General features: G+C 43.2%; 1 protein-coding gene across 2 annotated transcripts in view; it reads left to right on the top strand.

The window, feature by feature from the left end:
* The window catches only part of DENND4C (DENN domain containing 4C), a 1,503,495-nt gene that overhangs the window by 197,806 nt on the left and 1,283,674 nt on the right, over positions 1 to 22,015 (top strand). For both annotated transcript variants that reach the window (XM_086951990.1, XM_086951991.1), the window contains exon 3: positions 16,258 to 16,567. In XM_086951990.1, coding sequence (XP_086808116.1) covers positions 16,272 to 16,567 — 296 coding nt within the window. In that variant the 5' untranslated portion in view covers positions 16,258 to 16,271. The remainder of the gene's footprint in view (positions 1 to 16,257; positions 16,568 to 22,015) is intronic.

The following is a 22,015-nucleotide window of genomic DNA, read 5'->3' on the forward strand; positions in this document are numbered from 1 at the left end:
GGTTTTGTTCTCTGCAATAGACTGTGTCAACAGGGTTAAATTGTGGCAGTCCATGAGGGCAATTGGGGTGGATAACAGTCTTGTTAATTTTTTAAGAGGATTTGCACAAGTCAACCAAGGCTAATGTCAGGTTTTCTCAGGACCATCGGGTCACCAGGGACCTGGAGACAAAGAGGGGAGTACGGCAAGGTTGCATCTTGGCCCCATTCTTGTTTAATCTTTATATTAACGATCTGGATACTGCATTAAGAGCCACCAGGGTAGACTACCCGTGTGTAGGGTGGCATGACATCCCCGTCTTGCTTAATGCGGACGATGCAATCCTTATATCTAGGATTGCTCTAGGTTTGCAATCTCTATTAAAGGCATTTTCTAAATTTGACAGATTGGGATTTGGCAATAAATAATTCTAGATCTTATATAATGCAAGTGGGGCAACGACCCCAAAAAAGTTTTCAATTTAGTGTTTTCCCTGCTACAATTCTCCGCACTAATGGTTTCTCCTACTTGGGGGTTCTTTTTGAAGATCATTTAAAATTGGGTCCATTAATCTCGAGGAAAAGGGGGGAACTGACCTGGGTGAATGCGGCAATTTCTTATTTTGCCTCAAAAATAGGGAAGAAACCACTTGGAGCCGTGTTGAAAGTTTATCCAGCCAAAAGCTTGGCCATAGCTAGCTATGGAAGTGAAATTTGGGGACACGTTGCTGCGGATTCCCTTCAGGTGGCGGGGAATGATTTTTTTGAAGCGCCTGTTGTGTGTGGCGCGCGGATTATCCAACCTAGCGGCCCATGAGGACTTGGGGGTCCCCTATCGAAGTATAGTCCTGGCTCTGCGCCCCCTTGCGTTTTGGTTGAAGTGCTGGATGAACAAGGAGTTAACCCTTAACCATTTAATTTTAAGCGAGTGTTTGTCCCTCGATAATGCATCCTGAATTCCTTGGCTTAATTACATTAGAAGTATCCTTGAAGGGGTAGGGCGCGCTGATTTATTTTTAAAGCCTGAATCCATTGTTAAGAAGGATGTGAAATTAATTATGGTAGCCTTCTTAACCTCAAGGAAATTAGACAGGGAGATGTTGAAACCAAGTGTTCGTACTTTTTTTTTTTTTTTTAAACCTTTATTGGAGCATTTGTAAAATATAAGTATGGGCCTACAACCGCAGGGGCCGGCCGCTAAACATAATTAGAACCCATTATATCGCGGTACAACACAGCTCATCAGCCGACAACCCTGAGGTCCGGCAGCGAATCAGGATAGAACTTATATTAGAACGTGTGAATAAGTCACAGGATATAATAGAGGTTTTTTTTGTATATATTATCTAAATAAACGGATCAGGTGCCATACAATCAAACAGGAGGATACGGGGGGCCAGGCCGAGAAACAGGATATACATCAAGAAACAGCCATATGTGGGACTCTGGTGCCAATACTTATGAATCAGAGTTAACAGCAATACGATATACATTTTTGTGAGCGCCAGTTCTAAGGGCCTGCCCACCCGGAATTCCGACTAACGTAAGAAGCATGGGCACTAAATTCCAGAACACAGTGAAATCAAAATAAATCACAAACCATACTGATCCTAAAGGAAAGAAAGGGAAAGGAGAAAAAGGCCATAGAAAATAACAAAGGCAAAATAAAAAAACCCTCCAACCCCCACCCTGCACCCCTGCCGATGGCTATAGCCAACCCCCACTAGCAGCGTGACTGTCGCCCCAAGTAACTAAAACCCTAAAGGAAGGAAAAAGAAGAATGGAGGAGGGCCTATTCGTATGTGCTCCCAGCGCCTTAGTCCCCCCGCCAGAAACAGGCACCCCCTATCGCAGCAAGACAGATGTAGAGCGACCCTTATAAAAGAAATTAGGGGGCACCGTGATACACCGCCCAGCCTCTTAAATCAAACAATTGCAGATCGAACGTCGATAATAGCCATTCCAAACTGTCCCAATTTATTTGATCTTAACCTTGACACTTTCGAACCAGCACACGAACCCTCCCCAGCGAGACCCAAAAGCACACAAACGAGCCATAGAGGAGAAGGAAGTCATTGAGAGTCAATCCGTTACCACTTGTAGCTAGTAAGTCTACGAGAACTTCAGGCACAGAAAGTCTCCCTCTCCTAGCTGGGCAGTCCCAAAGTTTCTTGCCCTGGGGTCGTAACATCTCCGAAAAGGGAGGAGACGACCACAAGATGAGAGAAGAGTCTACAACACAAGTCTCCGGGGGGGGGGGGGGAACGCCATTCAATACCTCCAAAGTCAATAGTGAAGGAAGGTGGGGTGGTACACTCACGACCTCGGGGACACCATCTTCTAGGGCACTATCCGATGGTTCCAATACTTGCTCCCCCACGGGGTCCTCGCACAGAGTCAAAATGGCCGCAGCTTGAACGGCTGCAGATTGCTGTTCCAACAGTGGGGCAGGGTCCGGTACCACAAGTAGCATCCCAGATAGGCTTGCATCCATTTTAGTCAATAAAACATCCACTTGTGAGTGAAACGCCCAAAGTTCTGCCAATATTGACCTCAGCGATAGCTCAGGCACCGTTCGATCCATAGTCTCACGCCCGATACCAATCACAATCACCCCCCCGGGTGAATCTGGCATCTCCGGGGGGGGCAAACTGGATCACGAAAGGGAAATCGTGGATGGTGACCCGTCGTTCTCTACAGCTGCGTTCACCCGGCCTAACGCCGCAGGCCGGGGTCTCGACCTGCCGAAACCCGGCGGGAACCAACACCGGGTCCGCGGGCGGGGGCCCCACCCACAGTCAGTAGCAAGCAAGGTCACCTCTCCATCAATGCTGAGCAAATAAAACAATCGCCGCCAAATTCGGGCGCAAAAGAAGCCTCCACTACGATTGACCGGACCCTGCCTGGGTCACTCAGCCGATGTTGTTGCACTGCAGCCTGGCCTTGCAGATACTCGAGGCCCCGGCTTCACCACTGGAATAGGCCACAATCTTCAGCTCGATGTAACTTCGTGAAACCAGGCGATAAAAATTTTAGGATTTCACCATCGGAATGAGGAACAGTTCATTCATGCAGGGGCTGGGCGTAAAATCGGGATATTTTACAGGATCTTGTGGCGGGATACGGAGGTCGGCGGAGCCGGGAGCCTAAGCAGCCATCTTTTTTGCCGTCGTAGCTCCTCCGCCTTTCGTACTTTTTTAATGCTCAAAACAACTCCGACAACGGAACCTTATCTAATGGGGTTTTTATCAATACATAAGAGGTTATTATTTACTTGGTTTCAGATGAACCTTTCACCTCCTGTTAGCTAGGCCTAATGGATGCAGTAGAGGTCAAGTGCTAACTCCCTGTGGCTGCGACAGACTGTCTCCACAGGGTCTGCTGCATTTCTTGTTTTTATGTAGGTTTTATGAAACCCCTCGCAGGCGTTTCCTAGTTCCCATTTTAAAAATAATTAATTTTATTCAGGCCCGTTTTGCCCTTGTGTATCTCCAACTGCATAAAGAGGATTGTATTATTTTCATAGTGGGGTTTTTAAAATCTACTGTGAAATCCAGGGCATGTATGGATGTCTAGATAATAGATGATCAATGTAGGATCTATTCGTTTTGAAGGCTTAACTTACACCATGAAGTAAATATAATAGGAAGACATGTTTTTCTGGCACATTGCACTTTATGCTTACTGATTTAATTTGGGATGCTGGGTATTGGGTTCTATTTATAAATTGTGTATGGGGGTTTTATTTTTTTAATCATGTTTGAATATATTCCTGATTTTAGGTACATGTAATTTTTGTAACTTTTTATAGTTCTCTGACGTGAAACCGAATAAAGTTTATTTGATTGATTGATGGCTTAATTGATTGACAAACGGTAATACATAAGAACTGGGCAATTTTATGAGTCCCCATCTTGCCCTTTTCTCCAACAATTTTCCCTGTCTAATATTCCTGTCTTTTCCAATTGTTCATTTTCCTCCTTTGTTGCCATCTGTTGAATCTCTCTAATCTCTTCGTTGATATCCCAATTCTTTTCTACAGAGGAATACATTACATACATTTTTCCTTGTTGGCTTTGTGCTGTTTCTTTCGCAGTACTGTCTGCAAAAGCATTGCCTCTCCCCACATCTACTGCTTTCGGATGTGCGCTACACTTAATAATAGCCATCTGCTTTGGTAACGTTAACGCAGTCAACAAATTCTGAATTAATTCTCCATGTTGGATCTTTGTTCTGTGTGACGTCAGAAACCCCCTTTCCTGCCACAAGCGTCCAAAGTTATGTGCAACTCCAAAGGCATACAGACTGTCTGTATAGATATTTACAGACAGCCCTTGGCTAAGCTCACAAGCTCAGGAGTGCAATAAGTTCGGCAGATTGTGCATACTGAAAGGGGATTTGAGCCGTCTCCACAATTGTGTGCAGCGTAGTAATAGCATAAGCTGAAGTTGTGGTACCATCAGACAATTTAAAGCACGACCCATCTATATACAATTCGCCCTGGGCATCAGTCAAAGGAGTATCAGTAATATCCACTCGACCCTTAGTCTGTTCTTCAGTGGTGAAAATACAATCGTGCATATCACTAGGCTGTTTAGAAGGCAATGGCAACAGAGTGGAAGGATTTAGGGTCAGACATCGTTTAAGAGTAGTGTGTGATGCTAACAGAGTGAGTTTGTACCCGGTCAGACGAGCACTCGTCAAATGTTGAGTCTTAGTTTGATTCAATAATACATCAACTGAGTGGGGAACAAAAACCATCAGTTTGTGGTCCAATACAAGTCCTGCTGATTGTCTGATCGTAATGCAGTTGCTGCCACAAATTTCAGGCAAACAGGGAGTGCCATGGCCACAGGGTCCAGAACTGCAAAAAAGTATGCACATGGGCGTTCTGTCCCTGTGTGGCTGTGTTAGGACAGACCATGCACAACCTTTTCGTTTGTGTACATAAAGAGAAAATGGTTTTGTGTAATCAGGTGTTCCCAATTCGGGTGCAGAACGTAATGCTGCTCGGAGTTGCTGATATGCATCCTAACACTCAAAATACCAAGGCAGAGGAAATGGGGTATCTTTGGATGTAAGGGCAAGGAGAGGTTTAATAATGAGTGAAAAAAGAGGGAGCCAATGACGACAATAGGACGCCATGCCAATTAATGCCCCAACGTCCTCAAACGCAAAAGGAATAGGTGTATGTATGATAGCCTAAATTCTGTCTTTGGTCAGCGTCCTTCCCTCCTTCGAGAAGAGGTGACCTAAATAGGTAACCTCTGGTCGACAAAACTGCAATTTCTTTCTCGATACTTTGTGGCCCAATTTCGCAAGGTGAGTCAGTAAAAGCAGGGTAGCCTCAATACAAAGCTCAGTGGTGTTGGCTGCTATCAACAGATCATCCATATATTGCAACAGTGAAGTCCCGGGAGTAATTGCAAGGTATCAAGTTCACATTTAAGGGCCTGACTATAAATCCTCAGACTTTCTGTATACCCCTGGGGAGCACAACTTGGAATCAGCACCCCTTAATAGAGAAACCAAACAAATACCTGCTAGAGGGAGCAATAGCAATAGGAATGGAAGAGAACGCATTCTTGAGGTCATTTACTGAGAAAACCCAAGCCGTGGCTGGAATCATTGTCAATAAAGTAGTGATATCTGGAACTACAGGAAACTGTGGCACTACGATTTTATTAATTTCAAGCAAATCGATTACAAAGCGATAAACTTTTTCTTTGCCTTAAGAAATGGAACGCTTCAAAACAGGCAAGATAGGGTTAATACAAACATTGCCATCAGTCTCCTCCACTACTCTTTTTTTACAATAGGATACTCTATAATCTGAACTAAGGCACTTTCACCTTCCTGGATATTTTATACTGAGGTATGCGGGGCAAGACTGCATTCAGTTTAACCTGAATATGCACTGGGTCAATAGATAATAAACCCACGTCCGTATCGCCCTCCGCCCACACAGAAGGCGGGACAGTGGATAATGCACGTGAGACTTCATCAATAACATACTGCTTATTACGCATCGGCTTACCAAACTTAACATATACACCATCCGGTGAACAATAGATGGGTGCATGGAAATGTTTGAGTAAGTCGAAACCCAGCAAATTATCAGAACAATTTGGTGCAAGAAGGAACGATGAACTGACAGTAAATGGTCGAATAGTAAGATCCAGGGGTTTAGACACGGGACTAAGAATAGGCTTTCCAGCAAAGCTTATGGACAGTTATTATGGCCAGACGAGGGAAACCGATCCCTCCCATCGTCCTACGCTATCCTAGTTAAAATGCACACCCGAGGTATCAGATGCACTAAAATCATCTGCATAATAGGCTTTCAATGGGGCAGGATTGTCAAAATAATTCTGTCTAGTCCTAGGACCAGGACGCTGCTGAGGGCCCCTTGTCACTCCCTGTTCCGTACCTCTACCTTGTTTGTGAAGCAATGGTCAGTTGGATCGCCAATGTCCGCCCTGTTTACAATATGCACATTGATTCGGACCCAACGAACCAAACGTCCGAGAGTCTTGATTAGTCCTCCTTGGGAGGTCATCTCTAAATACTCCACGACCTCTACCTCTCTGTGGCCCATAAATCTGTTGCAACAACATTTTAGTTATTAATTCTGTATTTTTACCCTCTTTCTTTTCTCTTTCATCATTTACTTGATTCTCATAATACTGAGGCATGTCCGAAATATTTGGCGGAGTAGAGGAAGCCCATGTACTTTCAGCTATTCGTAATTTCTGTGAAATCTCAGGTAACAAGTTAGCCACAAATTTGTTCACAAATAAATGTTGACCTGTATCAGAAGTTGTCTTGACCACTGTAATCATGAAATGTTGTTTCAAACCTTGTGAAAAAATCAGGGACTGACTTATCTTTCCTTTGTTTGCAAGCTACCAATTTTGCCCATGATATTTTCTTTGGTGGCACTCTTTCAAATAAGTAATGATGTGACCCGGTAATTCGAATATAAGCTGTGGTTGTTTCTCCCTTGCTTTCCTATCAATATCCTCCGCTTGTAATTGCACCCAAGTACCACCAAAAGCCTCATGGTCCTGTTTGCGCACCATACGCCAAAGGTCAGGGGGCAATATCAATCCGAAAAACATATCAATATCAACTAAAGTCATAACACAAGAAGTCACGGCAGCATTCAATTCCTCATAAAATGCACTTGGGTTTTCTCTAGGGTCAGGTAAAGAATTGTTAAGGGGCAAGACGTCCTATAACTTCTAAGGGGAATAATTCCATTGGAACCGGAACCCAGACGCTTTAACCCCTTCCATGCTCATGACGGAACGGTTCCGTCATGAGCGTCGGTTGGCCTGTGCTCATGACGGAACTGTTCCGTCATGAGTCCATAGGTTCTTTAGAACCTTCAGCACCGCAGCGGAATTCGCGCAGCGCTGAAGGGGTTAACACTCTGACCATCACCTATGGCTGCTTGAAACACAGGGGTCGCTTCTCGCATAGGAAAAGCTTTAGCTGAGGGCAACATGAGCCTCTTAAGTTTTCTTTTCTGAGTAAATATCTCTTCTACTGCTAGTTTTAAAGGAGCAGCGGTCAGCACTCCTTCATTTGTCCTTTTACATATCCTAATTAATTCACAAGGGACTTCCTCATCCATATTGGTCCTCCAGTCCTCTATCAGTGCATTAGCCATTTCCTCGGACTCATCCTGCCTAGTCATTTTTGGGTATTGTGTTAAAGTCGTGAAAACCTCATCCAATCGTATAACATCATCCCGAACCCATTCACAAGCCCTAACCAATAATACCACTGTAACTCTTTAATCTTTTGCACAATAGTCTGCTCTTCAGCTTTCTTCCGCTTTGTCTTCTTTAATCTGTTTCTGTTTAATATATTTTTTCCATAATGCTAGAGCATCAAACATACTCTGCCTACTTTTTTTTTTAAAAAGTTGCTCTTCTATATATTGCAATTTATTTGAATCAAAGGTACCTTGAAGTGGCCACAGTAAACTAGCACTTGCTTTTGAATATTCCATAATGCACTATACAGTATGGAAGAAATACCTTATTTAATGTACATTTCTTGATTTGGAGTGCCTTCTAAAGGCACTGGCTGTCTTTCTTCTAAACCATTATTTTTGTTGCAACCACAACATAGTGTATGAAGAGTGCTTAAAACAGGCATGTTTACCAAATACTTCTTAACAATAGCATTAAAAGACTCTTATACCAAAACCAAAAGATGAGAACAAATTCTCACATTACCTGTCAAAGGCATTTACACAAATGACTTTTACTAACAAAAATCCAAAAAGGCAACCAATTTGATCCTACCTGATCGCAGTACTCCAACTCCCACCTGCCGATCCTTGGATCAATAGATCACCTCCACAAATGCCAACCGAAAAGCCCCAGTTGAGACACACAGCCGCCACAAAGGTCAGATCGATAAGCTGAAAAACACCTTGGCCATGAGAACAAGTCTCAGTCTGCGGGGCGCCCCTTAGTGTTTCTGTCCCGTCTAAACAACCTCCTTCTGGTCCAGCTGTGTCCCCCAATGGGGCCCCACAATCAGCGCCAATTGTAAAAGCGAGATTCTTATAAATCTCACTGGTACAGGGACACACTCTTGTCTACGCATTCAATAAATGAGGATTGACACTGGAGTGGGATAAAACACAAATTTATATCTCATGAGATGGCTCCGTCATACAGACACTACAAGTGCCTGAGAGGGAACAAACTAGAATGGTTGAGGATCTCCTTTTTATGCAATTTGGGTACCATAAGAGTTCACTAGAAAACCCCTTCGTCATGGTTACATCACATTTTACATATCCCTCTTATGGCATTTTTTATGTAACGCTTACACAACCCCTTACACGCTGTACTGTAGCATCCTGATAAACCCCTACCCACGTCATTTTTGTAGATAGGCAAGGGAGGTTGCAGGCGTTGGCGGGCAAACTGATCAGACATCTGTGCACGTAGGCCCTTCGGCAGGGCTGCTGACTCTTGACACGCAGGGTTTATCAATACAACCAGCTTTCAGTGAACACGTAACTTCTGACTTCACCAGAGTCCTCGCAAAAACACAAAATGGGTCTGGGAGACAAAATGGCATGAGAGCAGAGGCTAATTTAACAAGATACCATTTTTTACTGCTTAACAAAACCAGTTAATTATCCGAAAGAAACGTTTTCCAAATTGAGTACATCTCTGTGCCCATCAAGACTGCAAGCATTTTATATTGTTAGAATAACTATACACCGTCTGGCCATTCAGAAATAATGGAAAATAAATGTAAATAATGAAAATAGCCAGGATGTATTCGGAGCTAGTCAAATAAAGGGAGCAGAAATAGGCACCTCCTTTTGTTTTCTGTGGTTGCACCAGGGCTTTTAACATCTCCTCGTTGACATTGTGTTAGCTATTCAAAGTGTTCTGAAGGCTGCTGAGATGAAGGTTCAACTGTGGTCTTTACAGTTTGCAGATCCTTAATCTTTGTTGCATGTAACATCAAGCTCGTAGATTGTTGCTTTCCCTCAAGCAATAACCTAAAAGAAAAAAACGATCACTAGAGAATGTTCTCATGTGTAGCAGGGCTTTTGCATGATACTAATGCATGTTAACAGCATGATACGATTGATTGCCTATGAACAAGACTTGCATCTAACATTGGAGACTGCACGTGTAGGTGTCCAGTGTGGGAAGGCAGACTAACTGTTTGAATGGTTGATAGAGAGCGGGTTCACCTGCTCAACATACTCACCTAGGCCCATATATCTATGTATACATTAAACAGGTAAACCTACACACAATCAATTGGGGTTTTTACCCTTTGGATTTTATACCATTTATCTTACCAATCCAAGTCAGCGATACCTATAGTCCTAAAGGATCAAGGGAGTTAAAGAGACTAGGTAGGAATAATAACATTTAGCATTTCATAAATGACCACAAACTCGGGAAAGGTTTAAAATCTTTATCTAAGTAAATCTTAGAAAAAGTTATAAAACATGAAACTCAAATTAACTTATTCTGTTTTAGAATAATGCAGTTTTAAAAATAACATTGCATATGGTTTGAAGAGAAAAATGTCGTTAAGCATTTAAACAGAGGGTGGGTAAGAAAAAGGGAAAACAGTACAATGACAAACCCACCCTTTATAGTTACCTAGAATGGTGTGGTGACCAACCCTGGTCACAGGCTGAGTCAAAGAATAAGAATCCCAAAGTACAGGTGCCAGCAGGAAAGAACAGGTACTAGCCAGAATCAGGACAGGTTACGGACCAAATTGGATCAGGACAGGACCACCACAGGCTAAGACCAGCACCACAGCTAAAGTTCAAAACGCCAGCGTTGTAAACTCTCTCTGCAGCTCACAGTCGAACCCCGATTGGGTCATCGATCTCCTCCCCAGAACCCTGATTGGGTTATCAAATCTTCTGAAAGAGTGTTCTGCCAGCAACTCTGCTCTTGATCACCTATTGAGTGCGTTGGGTCAGTGACAGGTCAGCTATTCTGACAAGCCGGACAATCTAACTAGCTAAGCCTATCCTAGTTATACTATTTTTTAGGTCAGTGTTCCACCCCCAAATGTTGCAATCCCACAATTTTATTGGTCAAGGACGAGGAGTAGCCATCACACCATATTTTTCTTGAGGCAACTTGTCAATCATGTATTCAAATTGTTCCCTCCCATAACTTTATCTGGCCATGTACTTTTATTCCGCCCGGTAGTGAAATGTAGCAATAAAACTTATTTAACATTTTATTCAATTCAGCTTCCTCTAGCAAGGCGAGGCGTTCACTCTGCTCTTCTGTCCATGTCTGATTTGGCTTAGTTTCAAGGCTACAGCTTCTGTGGCTTCAGGACTTGTCGAACAGGCGCAGTTTCACCAAAGATGGAGTTCAGCAAAGCATTTAGGCCCAATATTTTGTTACATGTAAAACATGAACAGTTTTAGAGACACAAAATAAATGAATGCACTGTATATCGCTTCTTTCTACTCATTTCCCATTATTTTATTTTACCTATTGCGTTAAATATTAAGCGAAAACAAACAGCTTAGCAAAGAAGCGATGCAAGCTTCTTGCACGTTAGGACACATAACAGCCATCTTAGTTCTATTGCGCAGAAGCAAATGTTTTCCCACCAAGCATATCGCGTGAGCATGACAGACGCATGCGCAGTAGAAAATCCCGCGTAGCAGCAGCCATTTTAGTGCAAGTGGATTATAGTTAGTGAAAGCACATTGGCAAGATTCCCCTAGATGCCTAATATGTCGTGTAATGCAATATTAATAAGACCAAACATGTTAGTTAGTACATTAATATTATTTTCGAGAGGGTTGAGTACGAACAAGTCACTTTACGTGTGAAACCTTGCTCCATCATGGTAATGCTACCAAATATGCCCACAATCACCATGTTTTTAATTTAGAAACTCTGTTTTTCTGACACAATTGAAACGAACAATGTAGACAAAGAAAACTTCACCCTTGTCTATTGGACAGTTGTAATTGTGCCTGCAAGGGACGAATACCTGGTTGAGATCAGTTTTGGTTGAGATCAGTCTTGGTTGAGATCAGTCTTGGAAGGAAGGAGGAAAATTTGCTTTAGCTGCTGCAGCTTCTATATAGTTCTTCAGAGCATCCGTGTTTATACTTTTTTGTAGCAAAGCAAGAACCAAGCATGAGTGACCCTTCCTTTCTCCAAAAGACATAATTATCAGTAAATATTTTCTAAAGACAGGGGTCCCTAGACAAAATTGAATACTTTGGGTAATAAATATAGACTAAATAGGTGCTATATTCTTTGTCCAGCAGGACCGGATTTAATCTCAAATAAGTATATGACATGAAATACACACAAAGATTCAAGTCGGACACAACCAGCATCCTACTAACACAAAAGGACAGAAAACAATTAGGGAAAGGTTCAGGCAAAGAAGACTTGTCTGTGTAGCATAAATTATAGCAGACTCCGGTAACGTATGAACACCATTGCACAATAGACTTTACAATATATTACATGCATATGGTGTAAGGACTTTCGACAGCGTTTCGATCCCTGGGAAAAAAGAATGGGATCATCTTCAGGACATTTAATTACACATGCCTGTGTACATTTTGCTCAAGACATTTTATAACATTCCATAAATGATGCGAGTGAGCACCGATGTACGGATAACAAACGGCATTACGTGGTTGTCGTGCTGGTTTAGTTCAGAATAGTGCCTCGGTCACGATTTAATGCAGAGAAGAACAATATAGATGGAGGGTGCCGGGATCGCTGGAAATACTTGGATTCCTCAATGGCGATCTGGTCAGTCGGGTCGCAGTGATGCTGGAGTGACAACTGCTGTGTTAAAGGATGATTACCGAGGGGTATCTCGGTTTAGATCCATGAGGCGAAGTCCCGGTGGCTAGCAACATGAGAAAATGCTCATGGTAGGGTGTCATGATCAGTAAAGGCATATAAGGTACCAGTCCATGGGTGGGGTTTCACACACCAACTTGCTCAGCCCCTGGTACCTATTGGGCAACCTCTGTCGGGACAGGTATCCCTGTTCTGTAATTATGCTATCTATGGGGACTTTCTGATTGCTTGGACCACATGTCGAGAACCTAATCAGATCATTACCATCCTGTGTTACATCTGCCCCATCTCCCTGTCAAGATTTTAAATGTATTATTGTAGTCTTAATTTTTACTATTGAAATAGATGTTCTGTATACAAATCCACATTAATGAAATTAAAACATTTCCACTTTTCTGGAAAGTAAGATTTTTGCACCCCCCACAGATACTTACAGTGCACAACTACTTCCTACTTTCAGTTTGTTGTGGGAAAGGGTGTGAACCTTAAAATCTATATATTTCTGAATATTAAACAAAGTTCGGAATTCAGCAAAGGGTCATTTGTGTAGATCACTTAGGTTTTCCCAATGGAACTAATCGTTGAAATGGCCAACTAATGAAAATAAGTAGGAAAACCTAGAAACTGGTGACATTGTTTTCATGTGTAATTTTTTGCTCTGATGGTCGATTCACAAAAGTAAAATAGGTTTGTCAGGCTGGTGTCCAGGTTGGTGTCCTAAATCACACAAAACTTGGGGACAGCATCTAAGCTGCAGGTTATAGCATTTTTTCGTTGTGTACGGACTATTTAGCCTCAATTTATATTGTCAAATCTAACAAATTAAAAATTGGTATGAAGAAAACCTATGCACTTTTGAAATGTGCCCAAGATGATGTGTTTAGAAATACTGGTTATTTGCGTTACTCTGAATTTGGAATTGCTCATAATGTTACGTGATTCAGAGTGCATTTTTCAGAATGTGTCCTTTCTTGCACAGTTGCCTGAATTTCATAACCAAACATATGGAGGAATTCAGTTGATAATAATAAAATGGTCTACTATTCTGTCTTCTGATAGGAAAGACCCTAAAATGCAACGTGAAATCAAAATTTTGCTTTTCAAATTAACACATGCCGGCAATGTGGGTAGCAGCAGTATTTGGATGGCCTCAGACGGCGTTCAGGGAAACTTACTGAAAAACTAACCTATCTAGGGACTCCATGTGGTGCGACTTGGTCAATTCCCTCTGCATTTTCATACTTAAAATTACCTGCAAACTATAAACGTTGGCCTTTTGTCTAATATCAGATTTTCCTCACATTTCTGTGAGGGAAACTTCCAGATGACCAAACCAATTGGCTTTGCAAATGCATGAATCCATTCAAAGACCTATAAAGTGAGAATGGACAGTGCAAGTATTTTCAACACGTCCGTCTAAATAGCGTCTTGGTTGCAGAAGCACCCCTAGTACTTCCAGGCAGCAATCTACTAAGGTTGCTGCTTTAACTCACATGTAGAAGACAATCTTTGTGGGAGACTTTTACATTTCCTATGGTGCCTCTTCCGTAAAACATTTTTGGGGCGGGGAGTTGGGAGGGAGATATCCTACCAGATGCAGGCTGCACTCTTTATAAGCTTGCTGTGGCAACGTCATCGGATAGATCGATCATTGTGCGGTAATGTCATTGATTGGGGCAGGAGAGCCGAGGGGCTTCTGCATCAGTCCTTGGTAACTACTTAATTGGGGGGAAGCCTTCAGTGCAAGCAATGGAGGGTCCCTAGAAATTCCACGAGGACAAGATGTTCATGTTCTCTGCACTGGAGAGGTAGTGCAGAAGGTATCAACAGCTCGCCCTCTGCATTCAGTTGGAGGTGCTGGGGGGTAGGGGCTTCACACAATTTGTAGGTGTATACCTTGTGGCTTAACATACACATAGTGCCTTTAGGAATTGCGCATATCGGGTCTGCTGGTTGCATGCAGTCCGTGTTAAACAAACCTAGTAGAATATGGCACCATTGCATTATTTGATACTGTATATGATGCCCAAGTGTATCTGTGTGTAGTATTACATGTGTTTGCTTGTCCTCTGCTTTTTTTCTCCTCCTTCATCCTAGGTCATGGATTTTTTCTTAGACTACATTATAAATTCTCAAAATGCCCTGCCGTGAAGGACTTTACAAAAAAAATATTATCGGAGTTAAATCAGGCAAGTGGGTCGGATTTAAATCCGATTCTAGTTTTATGATCTAGTTCTTAAGTGTATTGTCTCTATTGTGTTCAACCCCCCTTAGAACAAGCATTGGCATAGCCAGTAGGCCTCGCCTTTGGGCCCTTTTAAGTGTTTAGACAGAGCTATTTGCTTTGCCAATGTCTTCAAGCTATGTAGTGGAGCATTGTGGCTGTTGTGCAGAATATTGAAAAGTTATAATAAAGTGTTATAAGCATTTTTGTCAGCTTATGTATAACCAAGAAGACCTTATCTACATCTAAACGACCCTATTAACACAAAATGATTTCTAGTGCTTTTTGTCCTTGCAATTCTGCCAACTTTTCCCTGCCTGTTCTAATGTTTGTTTGTTACAGCTTTTTGTTGTTGTTATGAGGTGGGGGGACATAGCCAACAGGAGGGTGGGGGTTGAGAAATAGTACCTGAATTACAACATGAGCAGCAGAGGGACACTAGGGGCCAATCAACAGATGCCAGATTTTAAGGGCAGACTGAAGAGTGTTGAGTGATGCTGAGGTGGTGCTGAAGTATTGGGTACTGGTGCAGTGATGATTAGACGATGCTGAATGATGCTGAGGTGATACTCTGGTGATGCTGAGAGATGATGTGGTGCTGAAAGGGGACATATAACGTGGGCAGTCACCGCAAAGTGAAAAACACACCTAAAGGCGGGCCAAAGAGTATTTTTTTCCAATAAGAAGAAAGAAATTCAGAAAGGCACAAGTAAGAATAAATGGAAAGCACCCCGACCAGATACACAGTGCTTGGCTGGGCAGCGCATGAGTGCTGCTGGGCTCTACCTAAAAATGGATTTAAAAGTGTTTTTTCACCAAACATATCTATTAATGTGATGTTTTTATTTCCGGGTCAGACCTGTTGGCTGTCACAACCTACTACATGTACAGAACAGTCACTTGGAAATTAAACGTCTTTGACTTGTGAGAACATGACTCTGCGTTCTTAAGGTGGTGTACAGTGCCCGACCTGGACTATTATTCAATCTTATGGATGACTGTCAGAGTTAAGAGTTGGCATTGCCACAGCCCTGCCAAGTTACCCAGGTCTATGCACTATGAATCTCTCCAGTACAGGGTTTTTTTCCCTTTACATTCTAAAACGAGTATTCTTTTGAATCCCATTAGTGAACCTGGATTAAGAGTCCAAAAATGCAAAACGTGGACTTGACTATTCAGTCATGCATGGACATGGGAGACTTCATTACATCTCAAACCTCTGTCTAATCTTGGGCAGGCTGTGTGCCATAACTCTCTATATTTTTTATTCAATTAAATGTTCGCTTTTAAAATTTTGTATATTTTTTTCTTTTTACCATTGCTGGATAGCAATGACAAATCCAAAAGATCAGTTTCTGCTATTGAAAGACAAGACCTATTTGCTTTGCCAAAGCTTGTATTGTTTCAAAAACTGTAACGTGAGGAGGGTCGGTGCAATGATTTTCAGCTCTTAGTATCTTGGTTACTGGCCATTCCCTGACCAGTAACCAGTGCGCTCTTAAGCCACAGCTTTTACACCACCTCGTAGAAGTGAATCCCTCTGTTGCCAGCCTCTGAAGGTGGTTAGTTAGTCAGTAAGGATTATGTTCAGTGCAAGCACTTCTGCTAAAATAAGTATTGCTCAAATCTTTCCATGTGTGTATTTTTTTAATAACTGATTAAACTTTTCTTGTTGGCCTTTGTTTAGGGGCAAAAGCAGCCATGATGGAAGACTCTGGTCCCAGAGTGGCTGACTACTTCGTAGTTGCAGGCCTCACAGACACCTCCACACTTCTGGACCAGTACTTGGAAAGTAAGCCAGCGGGCCCCAAAGCTCCCATTACAGATATTGCTGTTATCATCAAGTCATCCGGCGAAGTGGTCCCTGAGGGCTACACCTGTATAGAAACCACTCCCACCGGCCTTCAAGCAAACCTGAACCACGGCAGCCTGAAGAGTCCAGAGCTCTTCATTTGTTACAAGAGGGAGCGGGACAAGCCACCTCTGACTGACATCGGGTAAGTCTCAAAACTGTTTTTGGTTTTTAGGTCTCACCTAGGCAGCGCTTGCGCGGTCTCTTCGAGACCTGCTGTATTCAGGATATGTGCATAAAGCACTACCTACTTCCCGCCCATCTTTTTAATCGGCTCCTGTCCCTGCAAATAGTGGCTTTTCATTTGCCATTAGGCTTTGTAGTCCCTCCTTAGTACCTCCATGTCTCTTTTTGTAACCTCACATGAGGACACCCCCTATTACATGTATTGTTATACCCTTGGTTTTAATTAAAGTCTCAAGGCACTATTTTCTTAAACCACTTCCATGCTTGTGACAAGGTCAGCTCGTCATGGGTGTTACCTGCGCTGTGCTTATGACGAGTTGACCTTGTCACAAACAATGGGAAAATATAATTTTCAGCACAGGAGGGAAAATATCACTAGCACCCAAGGTGTTAAAGGCCTTCAGACAGGACACTCACTTAGTCCTAAACTAGGTTGGCAGTGGTTACCTTACTTGCTAGAACATCTCCCATTTATATTAGACCGTCCTATAAATTTCCCTTCATCAGCTCCACATAGATACAACCTAATGTTGAATTATATAATAATTATTTTGTCACATTTCAAAGCTACTAATTGTATACATGGACCTAGCTATTTGAATGGGATGTACTCGTGGTATTGTCTTGCATGCAATGCATTATGGGTAGGATGGATTTACCATATCTTCAAAGTTTATGATGCTCACTAGGGACCTCTAGGCACAGCTTGTGCTACTGCCCCTAGACAAGCAGTGATGTTGCCTTGCTCATTAGGGACCTGTAGGCGCAGCTTGCTGTACTGCACCTACCACATCTCATTTATTTATTTAATTATTATTATTATTATTATTTTCAATTTGAATAATGCAATACAAACAAAACAAATAAAGAGCTAAATAAAGAGGGGGAATTAAGAATACTAAAGAAAATTAGCAGAAGATAGGGTTCAGTTTCCACTTTGCAACGTAATACAGACATAATGACAGCATGATAAACATAGTCACTTCTTCCGAACATTGTTTGATTGGTGCACCCCCACATTGTCCAACCCGACCAACAACCGGGTCATGCAACATTTTATAACCCAATGCATATAACACTCAAGAGACGACAAAGTCATAAACTTAGCAGTCTGGCAGCCTAGGGCTGTTACCTTATTCAAATTTGACTCCCACCTTCTGATACCTTAGCAATGTCTATTGTGCTAACAGATCATCTTCTCCCATTGTGGGTGTTGTAGTTTGTTCCATGGCTTTAGCCGCAGTGTAAGTGGCATAAAGGCCCCAAAAATTATTCCGCCGGTTCCTAGGGGGAAGTAGCTCACTATATGTTTGTTTGTGTGTTGCAATATAGCATATCTCTGGACCATTGTTTCAATGTAGGAGGTGGGCCTCTGGACCAGTGTATTGCTAAAACTCGTTTGGCAACCAGGAGCCTCATATCCACCAGGAGCCTAATGGGTTTCTCCATCTTCTTTGACTACCCTAGTAACACCACTAATGGGTCTGGGCTAAGATCCACCTGCGTTATCGCCTGAATTTCAGTGAAGATTTGTGTCCAGTAGTTAGCAATCTGCGGACAGAGCCATGCTAGGTGCAGGAAGTCAGCCTCTAGCACCCCGCAACGATCACATCTAGTCGTGTCACACAGTCCATATTTGTGAAGGCGTTTTGGCGTGCAATAAATGCGATTCAAGAATTTAAACTGGATGAGCCTATGTCTCCCGTTAAGCGAGACACGCTTAGTAGTCACACAACAGTATCTCCACATGTCGTCATCTATGTCTTGCTCTAAGTCCACTTGCCAGTCAAGTCGGGCTTTATTGTAGCAGTCTCTATAGAGTTCCTGAGTCTGAGAGTATATCTTTGCTACTAATCGTTTAGGGGATGTTGCTTGAATCATTGCGGTTTAGGAGCACACCTCCGGGGGTTCCAGCATTTCATCGCCCAGCATTCGCCTCAGCGCACTCCGGGCTCTAAAATAATGAAAAGTATTCAAGAGCGTGGGCCTCCGTTCCGTTTCTGGTAATGCCGTCCCCTCTGTTCCCCGGCCATCACTGAAGAAGTCTCCTACTGTGTTTAAGCCCAAGTTATGAAGAGCCGCTACCATCTCTGGTGAAGTTAACGTCTGTAACCAGTGGCACCAAGCTATGGGGGTATGAGGCGAGTATAATAGGGTTGCCGCCTGTCTGTTCATTAGGTTGTGCCATGCATGAACTGTAGTGTTTATTGAAACAAAGTAGTGGTAGTTCTACTAGGTCGGTGATGCAAGAAGTTTGCTAAATGTGTTGGGGCTTTTGTTATGCGCTCTATATACAGGTAGGGTAGGGTAGGGTAGGGTAGTCTGCTGGTGAATCCAGTAGTAGGAGTATGAGGCCTGGGCCGCCAGATAGTATAGATCAAGATCTGGCGCTCCTCGTCCGCCCATCGAATAGGGTAGGACCATCAGATTCCACGATGCGCGGGGTGTTTATTGGCCCATGCCAGCTTAATCAACAATGAGCGGATATGTTTGAAGAATTGGACTGGCAGGACCATAGTTATGTTAATAAATAAGAAGAGAAAGCTGGGAAGAACTACCATTTTTATTAACGATATTCTGCCCAGTAATGAAAGGGGGAGGCGAATCCAGCGCACAATATCCTCTTCTAACCTAGCCACAGCGCAACCATAGTTCTCTCGAAACACCAGCTCTGGATCCACATTTTTCTGTATCCCCAAGTACCGTACAGGGTCCTCCGTCCACTGCAGCGGGAAATCCAGTTCCTCTGGGGTAGTTGCTTAAGTAAGGGGGAATATCATTGATTTTGACAGGTTTATTTTAAGGCCTGATAGTTCGCTGATGGATTTAGGCCCAGATCTCTGTACTGGGGTGAATGTATGACATTGTTCTGCATTCTGTCCATCAACTGTGGTTTTTGCATTTGTCACCCCGAGTGGGATAAGTATGCTCAGACGTGAGTCTCATGCTCTCCACACCAATGGATTCAAGCAAGCCAGGCTGAAGACGGCTGAAATGCCAGAAACCGGTCCTCGGAAGCTTGTTTCCGGTCCAGGGAAGGCATGGCTTGGCGGTTCGGGCTGGACTATTCCCATGAGGCACAGGGTCAGACTGATTTGCATATGGCCATGTCTGAACTGGGGTGGTGTGGAGTACAAAACAACGATGGATTTAGGCCCAGATCTCTGCACTGGGGTGAATGTATGACATTGTTCTGCATTCTGTCCATCAACTGTGGTTTTTGCATTTGATAGTTCGCTGAAGCGTACTATTTCCCGCTGTACCGGAGACACGTTGATGGCTGGGTCTGTAATATAAAGGAGGGTGTCATCTGCGTACGTAGAGACAATAAGATTGTAGTTCGGGAATCTTATCCCCCTATGGCTATGATACTCTTGCAGTGCACATGTCAATGGTTCAGCTGCTAAGGCATACAGTAATGGTGACAGGGGGCAGCCCTGCCTGATACCTCTGAATATTTCCAATGGGGTCGTGATCACGTCACCCACTTTTACTCTAGCTGCTGGGCATTTGTAGAGTGTGCTAATTAAGCTTAAATAAACGCTTCCCAATCGCATACGCTCCAGAGTCAGCGTCCTACATTTCCATTCCACCGAATCAAATGCTTTTTCAGCGTCTAAAAATATTGCTGCTGCTTTCTTATCTGGGGAGTGTGCTGTATGGCTCTAAATACAATGCAGAGATTATATGTAAGTGTGCGTTCTGGGATAAAGCTCGATTGTTTTATTCCCACCAAGGTTGGCATTAATGGAGCAAGTCTATTTGCTAGTACCTTTGCAAATATTTTAGTGTCAACATTCAACAGAGAGAGCGGACGATGGGAAGAGCAACTATTCAGGGGTTTGCTTGGTTTCAATATGACTACAAGGAGCGCTTCTCTCATGGTGGGGGGGCATTGTGCCCTCCTCTGCCATCCCCTCAAACAGAGACAGCAGGTGCGGTGCCAAAATGTCCTAATACGCTTTATAGAACCCCACCATAAGTCCAACTTGTCCCGGCGCTCTACCTGCTCGCATCACGGAAATGGCTGCTTTAATTTCCCATGTCCCAAGCGAGCGCATCAGATATTCTCTATGACCATCTAATAGCCATGGCAGTTTAATGTATTATAAGTATTCCAGAATGTCAGATTGTGCAGCATTAGACCTAGATTGATAGAGGGTTGTATAATAGTCTCTAAAACAATTTGCCACATCTACCGGGTCTGTCAACGCTGTTCCATCTTCTATAGATAATTCTATGGAATGTGTAGTTGCTCTATGACCCTTGGTAAGATTAGCTAGGGTGGCGCCTGGACGCTCTCCTTCACCATATACTCCGGCTATTGCATATTTACCCAGAAATTTCACTTCCCTATCTGCTTCTGTGTGGTATTCTTCGAACGTAGCTTTTAGTGTGTCTTGCACTGTGGGATCATTAGTGGTCTGCATTGTTTTCTCCAGATCTAACAACGTTTGTTCCAAGTGCTTTAGACGGTCTCTAATTGATTTTAGCACGCCAGAATGTTTAGATATTGCCACACCCCTTACATAAACCTTGAACCTTTCCCAGACTGTTGTGAAGTGTGGGACAGATCCTATATATGTCTCAAAGAAGGTTTCCATAGCCTCCTGCATCTCCGCACGGAATGGTTAGTCTAATAATGCATAGGGAGGGAATCGGCATGTGAATGGGTGTAGCCTTCTATGTGGGGTAGTCAAGACCAGAAGCACTGGAGAGTCTTCAGAATAGGTTCGGGGGAATACCTCGCAATCTTTGAGAGTGCTGCAGTCTCCGTGAGAGAAACCAGTAATCTATTCTGGTGTGCAGGTTGTGGGGTGCAGTGTAGTGCGTAAAACCCCCAGATAGGGGTGATCGGAATCGCCATCCATCGAACATGTATAACTCTGTTAGCATGTCCAATATGACTTCTGCTTGTATGCAGCGTCGTGACGGGCCTCCAGAGCAGTCAAGGTCCGGGTTAATCGTACAATTAAAGTCCCGTCCCCAAATCTGCAGAACATTAGGCAACACTCTAGCAATCCTCAGGAGTTCAGAGTAGAATTGGGGGCAATCAAAGTTAGGGCTGTATACATTAATTAGTAGATAGTCTACACTCTGTCCTCTACATCTAGATATCACATTTGCATCTGTATGTAGTTCTTAAAGTGTGAGTGTGGATGTAGGGTTGACCCATGTCAGTACCCCTCGGGCGTATGATGGGAAACCCGTTGCATGTAGTGTGCCCCTTATGTTACTTCTAAGTTGTGGGCGAGCAGACATCGGGAGGTGTGTCTCCTGGAGGAGTGCCACATCCACATTATGTCATTAGAAATAAGACCTAACCTTTCTAGTTTTGCGTTGATCGCTCAGGCCTCCGACGTTCTACGTCAAGAGTCTCAGATTAGTACCCATTGGCTATAACAAC

The sequence above is a fragment of the Lissotriton vulgaris genome, unplaced genomic scaffold (assembly GCF_964263255.1).
Source record: "Lissotriton vulgaris unplaced genomic scaffold, aLisVul1.2 SCAFFOLD_247, whole genome shotgun sequence".
Classification (NCBI taxonomy): Eukaryota; Metazoa; Chordata; class Amphibia; order Caudata; family Salamandridae; genus Lissotriton; species Lissotriton vulgaris.